The sequence below is a fragment of the Drosophila simulans genome, chromosome X (genome assembly GCF_016746395.2).
Source record: "Drosophila simulans strain w501 chromosome X, Prin_Dsim_3.1, whole genome shotgun sequence".
Lineage (NCBI taxonomy): Eukaryota > Metazoa > Arthropoda > Insecta > Diptera > Drosophilidae > Drosophila > Drosophila simulans.
In genome coordinates this window covers 6,623,859-6,645,575 of record NC_052525.2, presented here as the reverse complement: position 1 = coordinate 6,645,575, position 21,717 = coordinate 6,623,859, and the positions used below count along the sequence as shown (strand labels likewise).

Sequence of the window (21,717 nt, the reverse complement as noted above, 5' to 3'; positions counted from 1 at the left end):
TGGTATTCCCCAGTCACAACTTATTCGGGTCTATCTGGATGGGATTTATCCCGGGGACAGGTTCACCCCAACCCCATCATCAGCATCCCTTGTGTTGGCATTCCAAAAATAGGCTAAAATCGCAGTTAAGAAATCTCATCACTCTGCCTAAGCGTGCCACAATGAAAATGAAAGCATCTGAACCCAAAACCGATACTAGACAACACGCAGACTTCCCTTTCGGCGATTTGGGACAGCACTGCGAGAAAATTTAGGGTGCTATGCTTAACGTATCTTAATTACTTTAAATGGATTTCTATGCCCAACTCATGCGCTTCATTTCGTTCCCTTTAAGATTAGATGAGTGCTTAGCTCTGTTGATCTCTCTACTTTTCTCTGAGTGCATTGACGGATTGGTTACAGCTCACCTGGCGCGCTCACCTCCGCTATGTGCTGCCCCATGGGCTCGGGACCTGTCTTAACTGGCTTACGGACGTGCGACTGTCACAAAAGGGCGGGCTAACTCAGTCCTGGACCCCAGACGTAGGATACAGACACACGGCGGATCCAGTCCGACGCAATATGGCGACACTAATCTGAGATTGTCAGCGCCCCCTGCTCCGCCCACTTGTTACCCCCCCGCGGCCACCTCGTGTTTGCGTTTGCAGCTGATTAGACGGCGGTGACACTCCATTTAACTGTCAGTGGCAGTGCCTGAACCTGCAACAAAAAGGGCAACACGAACGCCAGTAAGCAGCAGTAGCTAGCTGCAACACGGAAAACAATGATTCCATAATCGGGCTAGCACTCGAAAGGGGAACTCTTCCATTCGTTCCAAAGTCAAAGAAATACTAGACTATATTCAACAGCAGGCACTTGTCTGCGACAGTTCAAGGCAGCTATTTAAAAAAACGTATAATTTAATCATACTTTCGTTTTCTAAGTCATTATTCTCTGTGTAGTAACGGTTGCATCGGGTGGCGGTGGGCGGCTAAAAAAGGTCCTGCGTTCTTCTTGCGTCAGCGAAAGCTCTCAACCTTGCAGCAATTATTCAGACCGCGTCCATCCATCCGTTCTTCTCTCTTTTTTTTCTACAATTATATAAGCTGTGTTATGGGTAATATACAAAGGAATATTTTTAGCTCCACTTAAGGATAAGGAAAAGTGGGCGAGAGAAAGTTTTCCGCCTGGGCGTGGCCTAATGAAGAGTGTCAACAGCAAAGTGAGTAATTCGAATACATTCATAAGGATTTTCAGTGTTTCTTGGCTGCCAAAGGAAATATCGAATCATAATCCCTGGGGCAAAGGTGAAATTTTCTGCGGTTTTCTTGGCCGACAGAAGAAAAATGACATAAAAACGTTTTAACGCAGGTGGAACTGAGATAACGGCTGTCAGGACTTAATGCCGAAAAATAAACCAAAAGGGGGCGTGGCAGGGAAGCTTAACCTGAAGTGAAACGGAATCATTAAAGCGTAATGAGATGTGATGAAAAAGTGTACGGCGAACGCTGTAATGTACTCAAATTAGAAGTCTTCATAAACCAGACATCCTGGGGCATCGAAAAGTGCATAAACTTTACAGAACTCATTCAAACGCCATACATTTTGGGGTTTAGTTTTAAAAACTTTTTTTTAGTTTCGAACATTAACTAAAGATAATAAAAGAGCAATTAGTTTTCCACAACTTCAAGTCGAAAACTAAATAATGATTCCGTTTATGTGTTCGCACATAAAACTTTTCAGCTAGTAAGTACAAGTACTCCTATTGATTTAAGTGTTGGGTTAGCATTGGGCTAAAATTCCCTAGCCGCAACTCAAATGAATTTTCAGCTGGCGGGGAGAAATGAAAAATTAGAAATGAAAATAATCGGCGAAAGGGGGAAAAGTGCGATTGATAGGAGAAAAGGCGGAAAATGTTTACAAACATTGGACGGCGCACAAAAACTTTGTTGTGAAAATAAACAATACGAAAATAACGCGAATGTGAAGTGAATATTGAATACCCTTTGAATACCTTGTTTATCCAGACACCCGTGTGTTGGGAAAATATGCATTGAAAAACTTTGTGCGCTAGTATGTAGTTTTCCTCTTTCATTATTTTATATCTCGTCACATCAAAAATCGTTAATAAAAAATGACTCGTTTTTTTCTCCTTTTAAGTTTGCTGACCGTTTTTATAGCACTTACATTTTACAATTTCTTTTGGCCATGGCAACATACAAAAGAGAATCGTGAGCGGTGGCATCTTCATCAGCAGCGTCAACAAATTGCCACATTATTACTTGCATATATATACATACACTCATATATATTCAATTGTCCTCCAACGTCGTTGTTTTTTTTTTGGGGAGGGGGTATATATTTTTTTGTTTTGCCTTAAGGCAGCAGCATCTGGCTGCTGTCGCTGTTGCAATTTTTCCAAATTTGTCAACTGCTGTGGTCGACATGTCCCAGCCACCCACCGAACCGCTCCCATTTTTTCCTTTTAACTAACCAAGGACGCGCATATGAAATGTGTCGTCTTTATTGTGTTTGAGTACAAAAAGGGATATTATAGTCGACTAACTGATACCGCAGTTTTCAAGCTAACAAAATAGATATATATACAAGTAATATCTAACGCTCAAGGTCAAAAACTTATCTGCATTATATTTGTACTTATTGTTTGTAGTGAGTTCTTAGGACCTTTCAACGTAATGATGTATTATTTGAATTGATATTTTCGCCTGTTTTATACCTATTATATGTGTTGACATGACATCTCGTATTTATTTGAATTTACCTAACAAATCTGCCGACATTTCCAAGACGGCTTAACTTTTCACAAAGAGATCCCACTTTGTTTGTCGTTTAGGGCATTTCAAATGTAATGCCAGATTATCCCCTTGAGTGACAGACTTGTGCGACTCGCTGATACCCTGTAGATAGCGCTTACTCATGTTTGTTCGGCGGCTCAGTGTCCTTTCAACTTTATTGAGATTTCGCCAACTGCTGTTTCAATTTGCCCACAACAATCTTACCGATTAGATACACAGATAAGTTAAAAAGTTAACACGAAAATTGCTTTTCCCACCAGTACACAATTATTATATACTGTACTTACAACGTGCACCATCATATCTTTTATATCTTTTGTTTGTTTATTAGATTTTTTTGTTGTGCCGCGGGCCAAGAAATAACAATTTATGTGCGCCACGCCCACGAACTGCGACTGACTTTGTTTCCTCTGTTTTTTTCTTTTTTTTTCCATTTGTGACAGTTTACAAGCAGCAAATGAAATAAAACGCGTATTAAAACAATTTCCGATGCGATCCTTTTGCTCCTTTGCCATTTGCGTGTGCACCCAGCGGGCGGTGGAGGGGGTGGTACTTTTTCTCCTTAACCCTTTGCATCCGCACCTCAGGCGGGGGCAACCTTAACCCCCAGAAAGGCAGCCAGCCCGTGGCCATCAATCGGGTTAAAGGCCACACATGAATAGAAGCACGCAATCGAGTTGGGAATTGCTGTTCCCGCGTCGTAATAACGATGATGATGATGATGATGGCGATGGTGATGATGCCCCAAAAGGTCTCGCCACTCAACGTGCAACATGCAATTACAGGCCGCATCAACTAAGTGAAACTTGTGCTTCGATTGTAGTTCATTTTACAGTGGTTCCATTTGCACTTATATCATCACTTGAGTCAATGAAAATATCGTTTGCCTGCCAATATCCACTGTACGTTTTTGTGCTTCGTGTTCTCTACTTAGGCAAACATTAACACCCTTTGATTAAAATGGAGCATATACATATTTCACGGAACGTGTGCATATAGGCAGTAATTTATACGTGTCAGCACGAGTTGGTGGTTTCCAATTCGCAGAGTGGGATTTTCATCTTTTTGGCCAAATATTATTGCGTCGAAAATGTAGCCAAGTTTTGTGGATATACAAAAAATGGAGCAACTGCTCAAGCGAATTTAAGTAATTAGGCTACTCAGTTTCGCATCTCGAATCTGTTTAGCTCCTTCAAATTTAATTAAGCACTGACAGATCTACTTGGAGATCTGTGATAATTTAAGAATCCCCTTTGAGTGCTTAATTATTTAAAGTGTCTGTGTCTCTGTGTTTCAGTGCTCGCCTCCTTTTTTCCTAGTACCAATCTCCTGTCGTGTCCTTTTGTAATTTCATTAGTGTTGACAACAATTTCGTTGTTGCTGGCTCTGCTGGTTCTATTATCCTTTATCCTGGCGAAAAATTGAAAGTCAACTTGAGCACTCTCCACCTTGATGGGAATTGAATAGAATGCAAAATGACAGCCACGCCCCGTCGACCCAACGCCCCCGAAAATCCCCATGGAGCCCGGCATATGTGATGGGTTCAAAACGTGACGAAGAAGAGACGGCGGGCAATCATATGCACTGCACGCAAAGTTTAGGTACTTATTGTATAATGTAAAAAAGAATAATTAATTATCTTTCTTACTGGTGCAGGAAAAATTGTTTTAAAGTAATATTATTACTTTAGAAAATCCCATCTTTTGAAATCTATTACAAGCATTACAACCTTTCTATCTCTTATCATATTTTAAATTTTTCTTTAACCCTTTTTCTAATGCTTATTTGCAAAATGAGGTACATTTTATCTCTCCGTGTAGTTCAAGAAAAACCGTAGAAGGAAGCACTTCTGGCAGTTGAGTTTTTGCTTTGAAAGTTAATTAAAAACCCATTGACTGAAGATGCGAATGTTGGGAAAGTGTGAACTATAAAGTAGGGATTTGCCACGCCCCCCGGGACGCCCCCAGCCCAAACACATCACTCACTTTCCATTTGCATTACCCTTTCCCTTTTCCTTTCGCAACGCCTTTTTGCTCTAATTTTCCCTTTTTGCCGAACGCCCACCGAGTTGAAGAAAAGTGGCAAGGAAAATTCGAAGGTTTTGCATTGCATTTCGCTAATGACCAAAATGCGGTCATGTCACACAGGTTGTACAGGTCACAAGTTCTTCTGTTCGGTAGCAGATTGCCAACCAGGTAGCCAACTGTCCACCGTAGCTAATCACCGGTGTACATGTGTCCAGGTAACGGAGTTCCAGTCTAATTGAAAGTGTTCTCGTCGGGGGAATTTCGCTTGTCGTCTTGGAGACTTAAGTTGTAAGCGGCTCAATGGATAATTAGCCAAATGACCGTACTCCAGCGATTGCCACCCCCTGCCCCCTCTACAAGCCCCAATGACGTCCAAAGTGTGGCCCCAAGTTCTGGCCTCCGTCGGTGGCCATTGTTCTCCTGGAGATTCGTTTCCTGTCAGCTGGCGGCAGGCTGCAGTGTAATGGATATATGTATTTGCATTCCAGCTTTATGACGAGTGGCTGCTGTCAGCAGAGCCAAAAACAGGGGGTACAACGTACATACATATGCATTTGTTATGCCTATAGGTCATCGCCGACATCTGCCAGAGTTGCCAGCATTTGTAGTGTGCATTACTTTATCCATTGAAATGAAAATGCTTAATTCAAATCATCAACCTATTCCTTTTATAATAATTCCATAGTCCCAAGTTCTTATCCAAAATGGGATTTCTTTATGTTGGCAAAAGCAATGCCAGTAAGAGAGCTCCTGGAATGACATTGATTTCAACAAACACCATATTGTGAGCCCCCACCTGTAACTGGCCAATCCAATCCTTTCACCTCGCCTAAGCTCTGTGATTTGCAAAAAAGGGTTTCACATTTTCCATAGTTGTGGCTGCAACAGCAAAAAACAACAAGAGGGGGTGGGGGAAAAACACACAGCAAACTTGTTCGTAGATTTTCCCAAATGAAAAACGCACAATGCAACAGCAGATCTACATACATACATATGTATACAGGGGAGGGGGGAAATGGGGCAGTGTAGCAACTGAACCAACAAGAGATGCAGATGCAGCACACAGATACCGATGCAATGTTGTAGATCCAGATACACAGATACATTTTGGCCATCAGCTCCTGTCGACTCTGTTTAAAGAGATAAATTCCGGACGAATTTGCATTTTCCGTTTTTCTGGCCTACAACATTTGGTTCGCTGACTTCCCCCGAATTGACCTAAACCATTTGGATTTGATTTATAATTAAAATCGCCCCTAGAATATTTTCATTTCGAATTCGATTTTCTGCCAAAATGTTTATTTGCTCCAGTGCTCGACGAATTGAAATGTTTGGAAAATTTCTTTCTATCCGCCGGAAAACAGTGCGCGCGAACTGAATGTGTCCAAGTTAATTATCACTTTTCACATGATAAATTTCTATTTGAATTTTTATTTATTTAACCCGATTTGTTTACCTGTATGTATTTTAATTTCGTATTTGATTAATTAACTTGAAATCATCTGCCGTGGAAAGTGCTGAAATATTGTTCTATAACATAAATCTAAATTTATATGTTTATTCTGCTGAATTGTGTTTTATATGAAGTTCTTTATACTCTATGTGTTTTATGTTAAGCCAGCAATTAAGTCAATAATAACAGTTAATTAATATATGAATTTGTTTAGGAATATCTCAATGGCTGCTTTAAGTTATGACCGCATTAAATTCCATTGCCTGGTAAGACGAGTCGTTAAATACGCTCGCCAGCGTTTTGCCAAAGGTAAACAAACATTTGGCCATCATCATCAATCAGCTGGCAGTTAACTTTTGGCCCGCACTGTAGTATCGGCACCATCAATTTGCTTTTAGACAAATCCGAAGGTAGTAAACCAAAGGCAGATAGAGTGGGTGGTTGTTTATTTGAGTTATGCATATCAAGTTGAAAGGTAAACATGCGAAATATGCCGACCCCAAACCCCGCGGACATCTGCTAAACTTGGCCTCTAATTTGCATATTCGAGCAAATTACAAGGCGAAACGCACAAGTTTTGGGGCATAATTATGAGGGGCTGTGTTTTATTTACATGCTTCGAAATCAATTTGGCGGCGCAGATAAGCGGCCAAACAATAAACAATCGTACTCAGGCGCACGGGGTAAAAGGGTTGGGGTTTGGGGGCAGGGTCAAGGGGTCAACGGAGGGAAGAGAGACAGATAGACAGTCGGAACCAAAACAAACAGGACCAGGCAGCCAACAAGCCAGACAAAAGAAGCCGGGCAACCACAGCCGACAGATAAGGGATAAAGGATGGCCAACAAAGGTCAAAAACCAAGTAAGGCGGCGGCGCACAGAACAATATCCAAGCCAACCCAATCCAACCCGATCCCACCCAACCATGTCTTTCGGCATAAAATCCACACTTTGGAATTTCCCCCACCACCACGGACTCGGATCTATTCAAGTTTTGAGGCCCCTCGAACCGATTTCGAATGCCTTTGTCTGCGATTTAATTTACTACGATTTGAAGTGGGCCGAATATCTGGCAATCGGTTGTGTTTACCACATTAATACCCAATTGGTTCAATCAGGAAAATGGCAGCAAAGTAAATCGAACTATTTCCACTATTATCTATACCAAGAACCCATCTATAGGGTACCTGAAATTCGTTTACTTACAACGTAGAAATATTTAAAAAAAAGAGAGCTTATGTCCTTGGCAATATCCTTTTGCCTTAATGCTTGTCATCGAAAGTTTGATGTGGCTGAGTTGCTGGCCCGCAAATCGTTTGACAAAGTTTCTGTGGCCAAAACTGGATTCAATCAAAGGAAACTCGGGAATGTGCGGCTTGTGGCATGGTTGTATCAATCATATAGGGTCTGAATCTGTCAGTTGGGCAATCAGGATAATTGGCAACTTTCGAAGGACACGGCGCAATCGCTGTTTAATAGTTGGTTTCCTCTCAAATAACCTTCTTTCGGGATTTCTCCCTTTTGTAGCCCTTTTTCCCCACTGCTTTTCTGGGCCTGAAATCATAAAATTAAATATGCATATTAGGCGGAGTTGAAGGAATTCCGCTTTTATTTCCCTTTTTTTTTGGACGAGGGAAGCTCTGCAATTGACTTAATATCCTTTGGGCAAACAATCAAAACAAGGCAAGAAATGATGCTGGACTGAAAATGGTTGCTGAGAGGGCGGAAAATGTGGAAAAAGGAGGCGGTAAATCCGCAAAAGGAAAACGCGGAAAATCGCACCCAGTCGCAGAATGGTCGATTTGCAACGCTTTGTTGCACGCATCCATTGAAATTGTTTCCGCTTCTTTTCCACAATTGTTTTTTCTTACGATTTTATGCTCGTCCTTCGTCCTTCGTCCTTGCTCCTTGCGCTCCCTGCTCTCCATTCGTCTTGCTGCTTGATTTGATGTGTGCAATTATGGCGTCATTTACATTCTTGCCTTCCAAATGGCCAATCCATGACACCCAGCCCCCTTTTTGGACCAAATCTCCATCCACAAATATCCTCCAGTCATTTTGGGTGCACTGAGAATAAACAAAATAAACTTTATTTTGAAAAATATTAGAAAATTGCGAAAATGGCTATATCTATCTAATATATAATCATTATTGGTATTCTGCTTTTTCTGCATGTAAGGACTTTTCGAACTATTGTTTCAATGCCACCACTCTCGCTAAGTATGCTACAGAATTTTCTTTAGCTTCCCTCGGACTTTGCCATTTGTTTTCCCGCTCTTAACTTCTTTGCCTTTTTAGAGGATGTGGCATCATAAATATGGAGGGTCTATATAGAGATGGATGATGCCAAATGATGGAAAGAATGGGAGTGCCAGCATTGTGCCGACCTTTATTGTTGTGAATTTACTCGGAAATAGTGGAGGGGTTACTAAAACAAAAGTTACCACGAAAAGTTACTCTACCCAGACATTTCTTACCAATATTTTCGGCTAAAAACGACCGGTTTGCACACTTTTTTTCGGGATCCCAGACTTGGCGAACGTTTTGCGAAGGTAAACAAGCCGCTAACTTGAACCGAAACAAGTGCAAAGTGAAAGTAAATATGAAAGACAAACAGAAGCCAAAAAATAAATATACGTGCAGGGGAAATCAAGGTAAATATGTATGTATTCTTTCAAAGGCTCAATGCCGAAACTTGAGAAGTTTACAACTTGAGCTACAAGATGTAACGAAATTGAGCTGCTTTCGAGCCAAGATGGGCGGTCAATTAAAATCAAAATGAAGCCAAATCGAAGTGAAGATGTCGAAAAAATAAATTAATGATGTGAAGGAATCAAATTTCGCCAGAGGAAATTCTCTAACAAATTGAGAAGCAGGCGGAAATTGAATTAAATGCATTTCCAAGAAGTAAATGAGATTAAAAACTAAAAACAAAATGGGAATTTGTAATCAGTTTTGAATTTATATAGTTTCGCATAAAATATAATTGGCTGAGATAAAAATATGCAACGCAATCAATTTATTAAGTAAATAATAAACATTGCAAATTCAATTAAAGCTGTACTGAGAAGAAAATCACCATAATATCAATTGCATAGAACTACAAATATTTCAATAAATTCAAATTATATTACAGCTTATTACAAAATTAATTGAACAAATGCAAATTGAACAAACAAGCGAATGAATGCCCAATTATTCATATACAACAAATGTGTGTTTTTATTGAAATAATCAAAACACAATGTAAAGCAATTAAAAAAGCATGCAAATATGAAAAATGAAATTCCACATAATTAAATAAGAAATAAAATGATAAAGTGCAAATTGGCATAAATATACTGCATAATACATCTAAAGCGAACTCCAAAAGCTGTGCAAATCAGTGTAGATGGAATATCAAGTGATACTGAAGCGGAAATTAGGGGGAAATTAAGTGAAAGTGAGGCGGGCATAAATCAAGCCGCAAAGTGAAGTGCGGGAAAATGGGAAAACCCTCTTGAAACTTCATTTTTTCATTGACTTTTCTCCGAGTTTCCCATTTTTTTCTTTTTGTTGCTTAATTTTCTCGTTTGGCGGCGGCGGTAGCGGTGTCTTTTGCTGGCTTTTTAATTGCCACTTACGCGTTCTGGCTTAGACCAAAAGCCCCGACAAAAGCCCTTGATGCTGGGTCCTGAGTCCTGCGTCCTGTTTCTCCGCCTAATTTATATATATATATTTTTTTTTGTGCCCTTTGCCAAACGCTTTTTATCCTTTTGTCATTTGGGTTGGGCGAAGTAAAAGCGGCAGGCGACATAAATTAAACTCAACTAATTGCGTATACGCCGCGTGTGCCTTAAGTGGGCTTTACCAAGGACAGCGGCAAGGACATCGCTTTCGGGGCTTAGTAGTCCATGTTGATCCTGCAGCAGCACTCGCTTTTTATTATTCCGAAATTTTCGCGTATCCTTTGGGGGATTTGCGGCCATGATTTAGTAGTGTGCAGTGTCATTAAAATTTAATTAAATGCCCCGAAAACGCACACGAGTGGAGCAATGCTGACATCGAAATGGGAATAGAGATACAGGAACAGGACTTCGATGAACCTTATCATTATTACCATTCCTCGGCAGGCGCATTATTACTATCATTATCATCAATGCCAACATATCCGCCTGAGCGCAGCGACATCAAATGAAATTCGTTTTGTCGCCGAGCTTGTAATAATTTATAACACGATGAACTTGTCGTCCTCTCCACGGTTGTGTCCTGCACACACACACACTCACACACACACAGCAGCAAACACCCGCAGACAGTCACGCATATATGCAAATGAACTGTGTGCTACCTTATATATGTATAGTACTATCCGTACATGACGTACCGAGATAGGCTGCGGGAAATTCGTAGTCCTTTGTATGTTTATAATTTCTGCAAGCTCGGAATTTATTACAAGTTTTTGGGTCTGAAAAATGCAAAATTATGTTTAGTATAGCGAACAAAGTGCATCCCAAATGTGGTATTTTTAAATGAGTTTCGGAAAATTCTCCTAATTCCTGTTTTACAGCAGATAAAATGATGTTGTGGCACACAGTTTCTGAACTGAAATTAAACTACACTCGCCTGGTTTTATTTCTCAGACACTTTTCCCATTTTGCAACATCTCAATCTCAATCTGAATCTGACTTGAACGTCTTGCTTTCAATTAGGCAACTAACCAAGTCATGTTTATCCTTATAGTATACCCTAGATAAATTGCCCGGCGCCCAGTAGAGGAAAAAAGCCGTCACATCGTCATCATCATGATTGTCATCGTCATCAGCGAAGCATGATAATGATAACAATAACAAACAAGCGCAGCGGCAACTCTGGCCCGAAAAGTGGGGTTTCTTGGGAGGCCAGTGGATGCTGTGTTGGCCCTTGTGGGTGGTGGTGGGTGGGTGGTGTGATATAAAGATTGTTGCCATATTGCTATCATTTGCACACAATCAGCGTCAACGTCAACGGGATGCGAAATGAGTGAAAAAAAGGCAGGGAAGCGAAAGGAAAGGAAAAAGCGGGGCTGAGGGTCTGAGGTCAAAGGGCAGCTGCCGGGTGGGTGGGTAATGTATGCAAAAGGCTCAAAGAACCTACTAACAACCTCCCAACCACCCAAACAACCATCAACCTGCTAGAAATCCGCCTCGAAGTGAAGGAAGTGAAACCATTCGACAGGATGAGTCGAGGATGAGGCGGAGATTGCTCGTCGTTCGCCTACGTTGCCGCCGACCAAATCGCAGATAAAGTATAAATAAATTTAAATAAATAGCGTAAAATCAAATTTCCTAGAACAAAATGCACGAGGGTATCCTCAAGTGGCGCTAAAATTTCCATGTGCTTCAGAAGAAGGCAAATGGAAATGGTGGCCAAAAGGAATTGACTGGCAATATAATCATTAGTAAAAGAGTGAGCTGAATGCAAAACGAGTGTGTTTAAAATTCACGCATAAAGTGTGTTTTCTATGAAAACTGTTAGCTAAAAGGTTATTTAACCAATACTAATTTAGCTAACAATGTTTTGAATTTAAATATTGTTCTTGCACTCGAAATGCTAACAAAGGCAATTTCCAGTTCTGTTTGCTCCTGTGACACACGTTTTACCACACATTTTAGCGCGGTCCGTAACCGCGACCTTGACTGTCGGTCTACCACCACCCACCACTGCCACCCACCTCCCACCACTTCTGTCCAACATTTGCCTATAATTGCCTATTAGTTTTCATTTGTTGATTTGGTTTTGCCTGCACGTGAACCTAGGTTCCACTACTGATTTTCGGTTTCGCTTTAGATATTGATATTGGTTTGGTTCTCGGTTTATGGTATTGATTTGGTTCTATATATGTACATATATAGTCCATAAGCTAATGGTCACAGCCTTGTCATCCGATCAATGAGGGTTAATAGTCTGGCTACCAAGTGGGGGTCAGAGTTCATTGGGCAAAAGCTTCGCAGAACTTGGCCCACACACTATATTCATTAAACAAATTAATATTACTTAAATATGAATTTCTTTCAATTAAATTGGACATATTTTTAACATTCTTTTGTACATTTCTCAAATATTTCGAGGGTTTCTTGTTTGTAGGGCTCAAAATCCTTTGCACTCTCATATTTTAATGCCAACTCTTTGGATGCTTTTGGTCAAAAAGCCAGGGTGCGTTGGCCAAATTGAAGCATTAACATTTGGATTGTACGGAATTTTGTTTTATGTCGTATTTCTCCCATTTCACAACCATCCATTTCAATTTCTTCATGTCTCGGCCATTCTGAATTATCTTTTTTTTTTTTTTTGGTTTGCCGGTTCGTTCAACTTGGCGACGACAGCGCCACAAATATTTCATTGGGGCATTTGCATTTTTTTGGGGGCATTGTTAAAGGTTCATTCTTAGGCCCCTTCCTTCCACCTCCCCGCCACATTAATTTCCCGGGAAAGTCGACCACTCTAAGTGCGATTGGGGAAAGTGCATACATAGCTGGGAAATCGAAATCAAGAGAGGAATCATTATTCATCCGCCGCCAATCTGCAGCGTGGCAAATTGGCTGGCTGAAGATGAAAGTGAGCTGCCAAAAAGTAGGAAAAATAATTATATATCACGGCTGACAAAAGTACACAAATATTACGTACACCGAAAGAAACTTTTTTACTAAAAAAATTTACAGAAAAATTCGAATTTGTTTAAGTGTGCAATTTTCAATGGGCTTCCATTCGTTGTGCTCCGTGGAACCGAGAAGCAAATAAGCAAGAAAATCGGACAAGGCCTCGAAGAGCTTCCCTTGGCACCAGCGCTTTTCCCGCCCCCGCCCCTCACAATTTTCCCGCCCCTTCGCCTCAAGTACTTGCACATTTTTCATTTCTGTCTGCCTTTTGTCTGTTTTTGCTGCACCTCTTTTTTTTTGCTTATTTTGGTAGGGGGGCTTTTGTTATGTGTTAGTTGGCAACTGATTAATTGACCCCCCCCCCCTTCACTGTGCCACGCCCCTTTTGACCCTGTCCCCGATTTCGATTCGGATCGGGTGTGCGTTATGAGTTCGCGTTATGCGTTCACTTTTCTTGCAACAATTTAATTCGCTAAAAGAAAATTGGGGAAAAACGCGCGGCGTTGAAAACTATGCCGCCTCTAATTGGCATGGGGAAAAGTGAAAAACCGAAAATCGGAAAATATGCTAAGCGGCAAAATGTTTGCGGTGGCAATCGAAGCACGTTTGCCATTAAAATTTCACTTTTTCAGATTTAACCTGTTGGTCTTTCGTTGGCCAAATGAATAATTCATGCCACTTGCCGCACTAAATGGATCATTTTTTTTTTGGTCTCGCTTAAAGTATTTCGATTTATCACTGTTTGTACGGTAACACAATAAACACTTAACTAATAAATATGAATAAATAATAAAGTGGGCTGCATTTTTCAGTTTGATTTTCAATACGAATTTTATTCAGGAATTTTTAGGGCTTACGAGCTATCACAATATTGGCTATACAAATGACTTTATCTTATAATTTTTCGCCTTGTCTCAAACCTTCACCAATCGCTCGCGGCGCTGGGCAAAATGGAATCCGCCATAGTAATCCTCCAGATCGCGCAGATCCCGCTGGAACTGGGCGTCCAGCTTGGCCTGTTCGGCCTTCTGACGGGCGGATGGGCGTCGCACAGGTGCGTGGCTCCGCAGACTCAGGCGGCGGCGGACTTTCTGCCCACCGACCATGTCGTAGAGCGGAGACTCCGGCGAACTGGAGTCCACCACCATCAGACACCTCTTGGGATCCGTGTGGGAGGGGAAGCCGCGTGGCGTGGTCTGTCCGGCCATGGCCTCGCTGATGTCATGGAGACGCGGCTGCTTTTGGGCCAGGTGCTCGAAACTGCACTTCCATTGGGCGTAGCGGCGATCGGCTGTGTTGGATGAGGACTTCTTGGTGGGCGTCAGCAGGGTGCCGCAGGATCCGAAGGACGAGCAGCGGGGCATGGGGCGCAGGAGTTGCTTGGAGCGCTTGCTCAGTCGCTTTTGTTTCCTGGCCGAGATGCTCAGCTTGCGGACGACGAGTCTCTGGATTTTGCTTATAAAGCCGGGCAGGGGAGTGCAGAAGATGCCAGGATTTGCAGGACTGGTCGAGTCCTCGACGCTCTTTACCTTCTCAGCGGAATGTGTGCTGCCCATCTTGAGTTTTCTTGAAAATGGTATAGTCACAAGTTTGTAATATATATATTATTCTTCCGAGAACGTTGTTAGCGGTGTAACTGTTGTTGGACAACTGATGCTGATTGCCACCGAGCGGCGGGCATATATACTGAAAATCTGGAAGGATCAGGTACCTGGTCGCCACCCTAATAGGGATAATAGGGATCAGGTCTTATTCGCTACCCGCGCGACCTTCATAAAATCCTAACCCCTAGCCCTGACCATAATCCCCTTGTTTTGCATAGTTTTATGAGGCAACATTTGGCCACGATTTCGGGGTTTTGCAAGAGTCGCGATTCCATTTTATTGCCCCTGCAATCCTTGCACGTGCAAGGGAGCTTGGGTTGCGATGGGTTAACTTGAGGGTCGCCATGCGGATGAGGCTGGTCGCGCAGGCAACGGGCATTTAATGGCCTGTCATTTGCTGTCGCCTGCTGCTCGCTGGCCAGGATATCCAACATCCTCGAGACATAATTGCCCGCCGTAAGGAGCTGGTTAGTGGGCGGCTGCAGTTCTGGTTGGGGCGAGATGGCCATGGAGTGGCAATGGAGGTGAAGATGGAGGCGGTGGTAGTGGTACAGCCACTTAAGACTTGGCTGTCATCGCAGGAGGAAATTCTTAATGAATTGCAGCAAAGCCATAAAGGGAGCAAAGTACACAGAGAAAAATAACTGGGGCAGTTTATAATACAACTAGCCACAAAGTGTGAGCAATTTAAAATTGTAAAGGAACAATAGTTCCAACAAATGTGGTTACAACATTGAGAGCTACCCTTTGATTTCTCGCTGTGCACTTGGATATGGGGCGTGGCAGAGGGGCGGGAGCATAGGTGATGGCAAGGGGTCGAGGTTCGAGGTCCATGGTTAAGCATCCCAGCAGAATGCTCGCTTTGTGTGTCAATCAGCCTTTGCATGTCAGCAATGCCTTCATCAATTCTCCCTCTGTTTATATGTGTGTGTGAGTGATTGTGTGTGTGTGCCTGTGTGTGCTGGTGTGGGTGATATATATGTGTGCGTATAAGTAATTGCGTGGGCGAGGACATAAGCGGCTTTGCCTTCATTATAAGTGGACATATGTACCGCGGGCTGTGCAGTAAGCCAGTCGAAGAAAATAATTAAGCCCAATTATAATGCACAGCTACACTGTAAGAAAAAAAAATGTATATAATAATAGAAATGGAAAGAGGTAAACGCCGTAAAACGCAGAACAAGGATATCACCCAATATTTTCTTGCTGTGCATAAAATCGCCTTTGTTACCCCGTCGTCCACTCGTATTTCCCATTAATTAGGTTTATTGGGGAAACCCCCTGTTGGCCCTGAATTCCCACTCAGCTTCCACTTATTTTGCAGCATCGATGCAACCTCTAATTGTATTAAAATTGAAACACAAAATACCTTCTCTTGTTCGCTGTTTTCCTCTGGAAAATACGAGGCCAAAGGACGAAGGTCATTGTTGGGGGAATGGAAAATGCGGCTTGTGGCCAGCAGTGTCTATTTTCCGCTTTTCGGAGGAACAAAGAGCGATGCAAACGAAAAACTGAAAATTCATTTGAAAATACCCGGCAGTAGTGTAAAAAGAGGGAAAAATAAACGAAGTTGGGTATACTCTTCCTTAATTGTTACAACTTCAATATATTTTAAAAGTGTTCAAATTGGTCTGTGCCGAAATTTCTTTTAGTTAAATAATATTTAGGATTGTGAAGTAAAGCAGAGCATATGCAAGCTGATAAACTCAATTCCCTGTGCGCCAAAAGGACGCAGAGAGCATTTCATTGTCAACTGCAGTTGAAATGGAAATCTATGGGGGTCAGGTGGACTGAAATTTGCGGCTTCTGGTGTTCCAAGTGCCCCCGACTGGATTCACCTTTAAACGCAATTCCAGAGGAGCATTCGATTCCTCTGGGGTTACAGAGAATTCCATTTAGTTGCAGTCATTTGTTAAGTGTCAAATAAAAATGGGAAACAAATTACAACTGCAGCACATATGTAAATTTCTTTATTTGCCAGCAAGGATACGTATATTTTTGAGTAACTGCCACCACAGCCCGTTTAATTGAACATTTTGCGGCTGGCAATTAATTAATGTCCTCCCGCAAATTACACATTTTTAAATTTATTATTGATTCGCCATTTTCGGTGTCAATGTCAAAGGCCAGTAGTGACAAATTGAATTTGCATATTGCAATAAAACGCGCTATCAGAGTTATGGATTTGGATTTTCCATGGCTCACGCAATTCAATTCATTTCAATTCCTACCTGGCTGCATTTGGAAATGGCTTTTACGATCTGACCAACACGTTTTGCATACCATAAAAAAATGGCAGCGAACAATATGAGTAAATGGAAAAAATGGTATAAAAATCGCTTTTTCTATTTAACCCCTTCGTGGGCATAAAAATGCATCTGGGAATATCTCCCTAACCCTTTTCTATTTTCCAATGTGTACTCCCCGTATGCAAATCAAGCGTTTTCCCTTTTTTCCGCTGCACATTCCTAAGGACAAAAGCGGTGTGTCCCGCAAAACATTTTCCTGTGTGTCACGCGCTGAGGTGTCATCGAATTCCCCGAGGATAGGAAAGAATTACGTTTACAGAGGGTTGGGCCAAATGGAAAATGGCAATAAAGGCTGGCCCCCAAGCTGACAAAGCGAATTTGGCCAAAGTTTGGCATTCGAAATTGAGATAAAACAGCGCGAACCAAAGTTCAACTTTCTCCAGGCGGAGGTGTCCAACTTTTTGTATCTTTATCTATTTCTATATTGATATATATTCAAAATTAAACCTAGTAATATAAATTGGCTTATACTGCATAAGAATTCATTCAAATTAGTTGTCTTTAACCCTTTAGTGGTCAATTTTCGACTTCAAATCTAAACTCCCCATTTGGCCACAAAATCAATCTTATTCGATCATCCCCGACCTTGGGTAGATTACAAAGTTTACACATGGCAAGTGTAAGCCAAAGTTAATAACACTTATATACTCAATCACACACACACACACAACCAGTTAACTTGGTCGCCTGTAATTTGGTGGGCCACAGAAAATCCATTTGGGATGACCACAAATCTCAGCCGAGCGAAACGCGGAAGAGCAAAACAAAAGTGTATGGAGTCAAAAGGATAAGGGCAAGGACATGGTGCGTGATGGTTAAGGACAAATCAGGCATCAATAGCAATCAATCAATTTGCGGGCCAACAAACAAATTGACCAAAAACCGAAAAAAAGATTCCGAGCCAAACAAACACAGTCACTGACAAAAGTTAACAGCATCTAATGTGATTTTGACACACTCCCCACATGAAAATGGCGGAGGACACTGTTTTGACATTCTTTTGTTTACAATTTCTGCGTTGGCCCCCAATTTTCCACCCAAGATCATCAGTTATTACAGCACATGATACCCTGTAGTTAAGCGAGAAGTTTTAGTACTTAAACAGATTCGTTTAATGTATGATGAGGTCATAGTTTTCCAAATTGACTCCGTGGAACTGGGTTTTTGGTTGCACTATTGAATCATTTTTGCCATACTGATAAGCGAGATGCTATCAATCTTACTGGGTAGCTTGGTGGTCGGCCAAATTGTAAACATAATTGAGTTTGTTTAAGCACCAAACGAGAAATGTGTTTTTTGTTTGTTTTACTTGGCTTTCAATTTCGATGGTGGCAACCCCGCTGCCAGCTCCAATCAAGGGAACTATCCATCAGTGAACGATGGCCACGTCCATTCCCCCAATTCCCCAATCCCCCAATTCTCCACTCGGAGTTTTGATGCTGGCTGGCATTGGCACGCATCAAATTCCCTGCTCCTTTTTCCCAGACCTCCGCCGATTCTCTTTTCCACAACATACACACACACATGGGGGAAAATCAATAAAAAAAGGAAAATCTTGGTTTCATTGGTCGAATTTTGACTTACTCTTTTGATGCGCTTATAATTAATGCCCTGCATTTTTGTTGCCGCTTACAAGTAGGCAATGAAATTGTGCATGTCCCTTACCTAACCTTCATATATGTATGTTGCATACTTTTGGGGGGCCAACAAAATCCTTGATTCCTTGAGATACTGTAGACGAATAGTTTTTAAATAAGATACATGTGCGTATATTACGATTTTTGTGGAAACCCACCAAAGTTATCAAAAAATCAGAATATCAAAGGTCCTTGCCCATTTTGTGCACTATTAAAATTCCTCTTTTATCAAAATTTAAATACCCTGTGATAAAGTGTATACTGCGAGCCTAAAAACCGGGTATCTGAATGTGACATTCTCACCGAGTTGAACGGTCCATAAATTCATCAGCGTCTCTAAATGGCTTAAATGTGGCTTAGATGGCCACAGCTGTTTGGTGGCTAGCTAGCTAGCTGGCTGGCTGGCATTAAAACCGCAAGATGTCCTAATCCCGCCGATGGATTTACAAGGACTTAACCACGCCCACCGCCCACTCTCCAACTCCCCCTCCTCCACGGAATCTTTAATCTGGCCACTTGATCCCTACGCACACACACACACATATTCGTACATAAGACGTACACCGAAGACCAAAGATTTTTAGGTATGGCTGGGCAGCATCATATCCGCGCAGATCCGCGGTAATCTTCGGCCAGATTTCACACCGCAGAGCACGCGACTTGCACGGAGGGTGGGGTTAGAGGGCCGCCGATTAGGCAAATCTTCAGAGGATTTCAATTCCATGGATTCAATAGATTCAATGGACCAAGCAGACTAGTAACACGCAACGCGAGCAATCCTCAATTGTGGCCAGATTGTAATTAGAGCGGATTGCCAATTCTCGGCGGCTTACCTAAAAGGGCCTTAAGATCACAAATCTGGGCCATCGGATCGGGCAGCATTGTGCATACTGTATGGGTCCTTCCACAGGACCAACCACTTCAGTTTGCTCCTGTTCAGCCTCGCGCCTTTTGTTTTTCCGGACCACTTTGCTTTGTCCGCCACTCGAGGCTCAAGTGCCGCGTTGGAGTCAGCCAAACACTTGCGGCTGTCAAACGGCAGCAAAGTCCCTTGGCTTCCTCCGCACCTCGACCACATCCATAGCCGATTCCTTGTCCCAGGACACACGGTAAGCAAAATGGTTGAAATCCCTACATTTCCACTGATAAGCTTCGAAATGCATGACGAACTTCCACTATATTCAACTATAGAGATTCAATTAAAGATCTGGGTATAAAACTGTCGACTTTTAGTTAACAAAATAGTTTTCAACAATAGACTTAATATGAAACTCCCATATGGCCCATTGAAGTCCTAGCACAAAGTTTTGCTGGGAAAACTTTGTGTACCAATATTGACGTGTTTTCTTTCTGTGCCCGTCTAGTGGCTCTTAAATTATGTATACGCCTGGTCCGGCCCTGAATAGTTTGAATTAACCCGGATATTTTGCTCGTCCTGCCCCACGTGCAGGCATGCTAACAGTTTGACACTTTAAAGTTTTTGCCCCAGGAGTTGGAGAAGTTCATGGGGAATCGTCAGGAATTGTGCCAGTTTCCAGGGTCAATGTCAGCTTGAATATTTCATGGACTTGGGCAAGACAAAGGTTAAGTCACAATGGGTCCGATTTAATGGGTGGAAAAAGGTGTGCGGAAGTGACTGGCAAATGGTGGCGTAGAAGAGGATTTAGCCATTTCATATTTCAGTTTAACATAATCATAATCATTTGTTGAGGGATTCTTATTTATACATATTTTCATTTTATGATGGTCTCTCTGCAGAGAATTCATAGCTTGGCAAGAACATAATAAATTATTTCAATTTTCCACACTATAGAACGCAGCTCTCATCTTTATTTGATTTCTTTGCAGTTTCCTCGCGCATAAATTCCCTATAAAATAGCGCCATTTACTATTTATTATTCCGCCAGATGGGCGGAGCGAAAGAGATGGGCAAAGGAAGAGGCCCTGGGGCAAGGTCCTGTTTTTTGGCTTCACTTGTTCTTTATGGCAGCCAGCAGGCCAAGGGGAAAAACTTAATAATTCTACATCATTTTTATGTGCAGCTCATGAAAGTCAGGCGGCGCAAAAGTTGCTGCATTAAATAAAGAAAATTCTGACACTTCAACAGGGCTTTAATTTCGACCCTGCAGAGCTTTCCCCATTTTCCCACATATGTGTGCTGTTCGTGGTGAAAAGTTTTGGAGTGAGTGAAAAAGTGTTGCAATAATCAACGTGGCACTTATTGGCCCACCCTTTTCACCTTGCAATTAGGTGCAACACCAATCAGTATACTCCTCTCTGTCCACTGCCGTATACCCCTCTCTGTCGCCGCGTAAAATTATTTAGTGCCTGGTGCTCGAAGCCATTGATTGATTGAATGATTGACTGATTGCTGCAACAATTGAGAGTCCGCACCAATTATGGCAACTCACCGATGCGAACCCAACTACTTGGGTAACGCAGCAGTCCGTCTCTCTCGCCCGCCACTTTACACATTGCTGCCATCTCTTTCCATTGTCAAGGATCCAAAGGAGCGGGAAAAATGTCAGGAAAATGCGAGGACCTCAGGTGCGGCGGGAGCAGGGAGCAGGGGAAGAAACTTAAGTGGGCACCCAGACACTTGACAAGCCACTAAAATCGATACTGCCAACCGATACCCTGTAAACAGGGCAGGGTAGTCGGATTTCCAGCATGTGATTGGGAACAAAAGAGGCTAGAGCTGCCAATTAAGCTCTGTAATTACGAAAAAATTCAATTAAAATACATTTCGCTATAGTTTGCATTTATAAATGATTGCATAACTGCTATAATAAAATATGCAAACAGTCAAATATTCCCAAAGCCGCATTTCGTAATCCATATTTGCCTATCTCTGGCTTCGTTTTATAATTTTCCATTTCAATTTAGATTGGCTTTGGCTGGGCTGCACTAATTAATGCACATTTATCCGCGTAATTACGCGCAGCATGCTACTAATTCTTTCCATCGATTTGAATATGAAATGAGCCCCAAAACTCCGGCTTTTTGGCATTCTGTGGACAGCCTCCTCTGCGGTTTGTGGTGGCTATTAAATTTCTAATCATCAAAGCCCAATTAAAACATTTTGTGGCCAGCAATCAGTTAATGGGCTGGGATGGGAAAGTTGTGCAAACACAAGACTTGGGCAAGGGAAATATTTCTTTTTCATGAGCAAAGTATCAGTAATTATACCAGTATCAATAAATTTATCCTGATTTTTTGTACTAAAAAATATGATTATTTTACCCATAACTTTGGTTATATAAGTTTGAATTCGGAA

General features: G+C 41.9%; 2 protein-coding genes across 2 annotated transcripts in view; one reads left to right on the top strand and one right to left on the bottom strand.

The window, feature by feature from the left end:
* LOC6725337 overlaps window positions 1-21,717 on the top strand; it is a 36,868-nt gene that overhangs the window by 1,994 nt on the left and 13,157 nt on the right. The gene's annotated exons all lie outside the window — the stretch shown is intronic.
* Window positions 13,717-14,569, bottom strand: LOC27207326 (protein nullo). Its single transcript, XM_016183035.3, has one exon. The coding sequence runs from the start codon at window positions 14,444-14,446 to the stop codon at window positions 13,805-13,807; it is 642 nt and encodes a 213-aa protein (XP_016038394.1). The 5' UTR covers window positions 14,447-14,569; the 3' UTR covers window positions 13,717-13,804.

Coding starts and splice junctions, on each gene's coding strand:
- LOC27207326 (XM_016183035.3), bottom strand. CDS start 14,446: ATGGGCAGCACACATTCCGCTGAGAAGGTAAAGAGCGTCGAGGACTCG.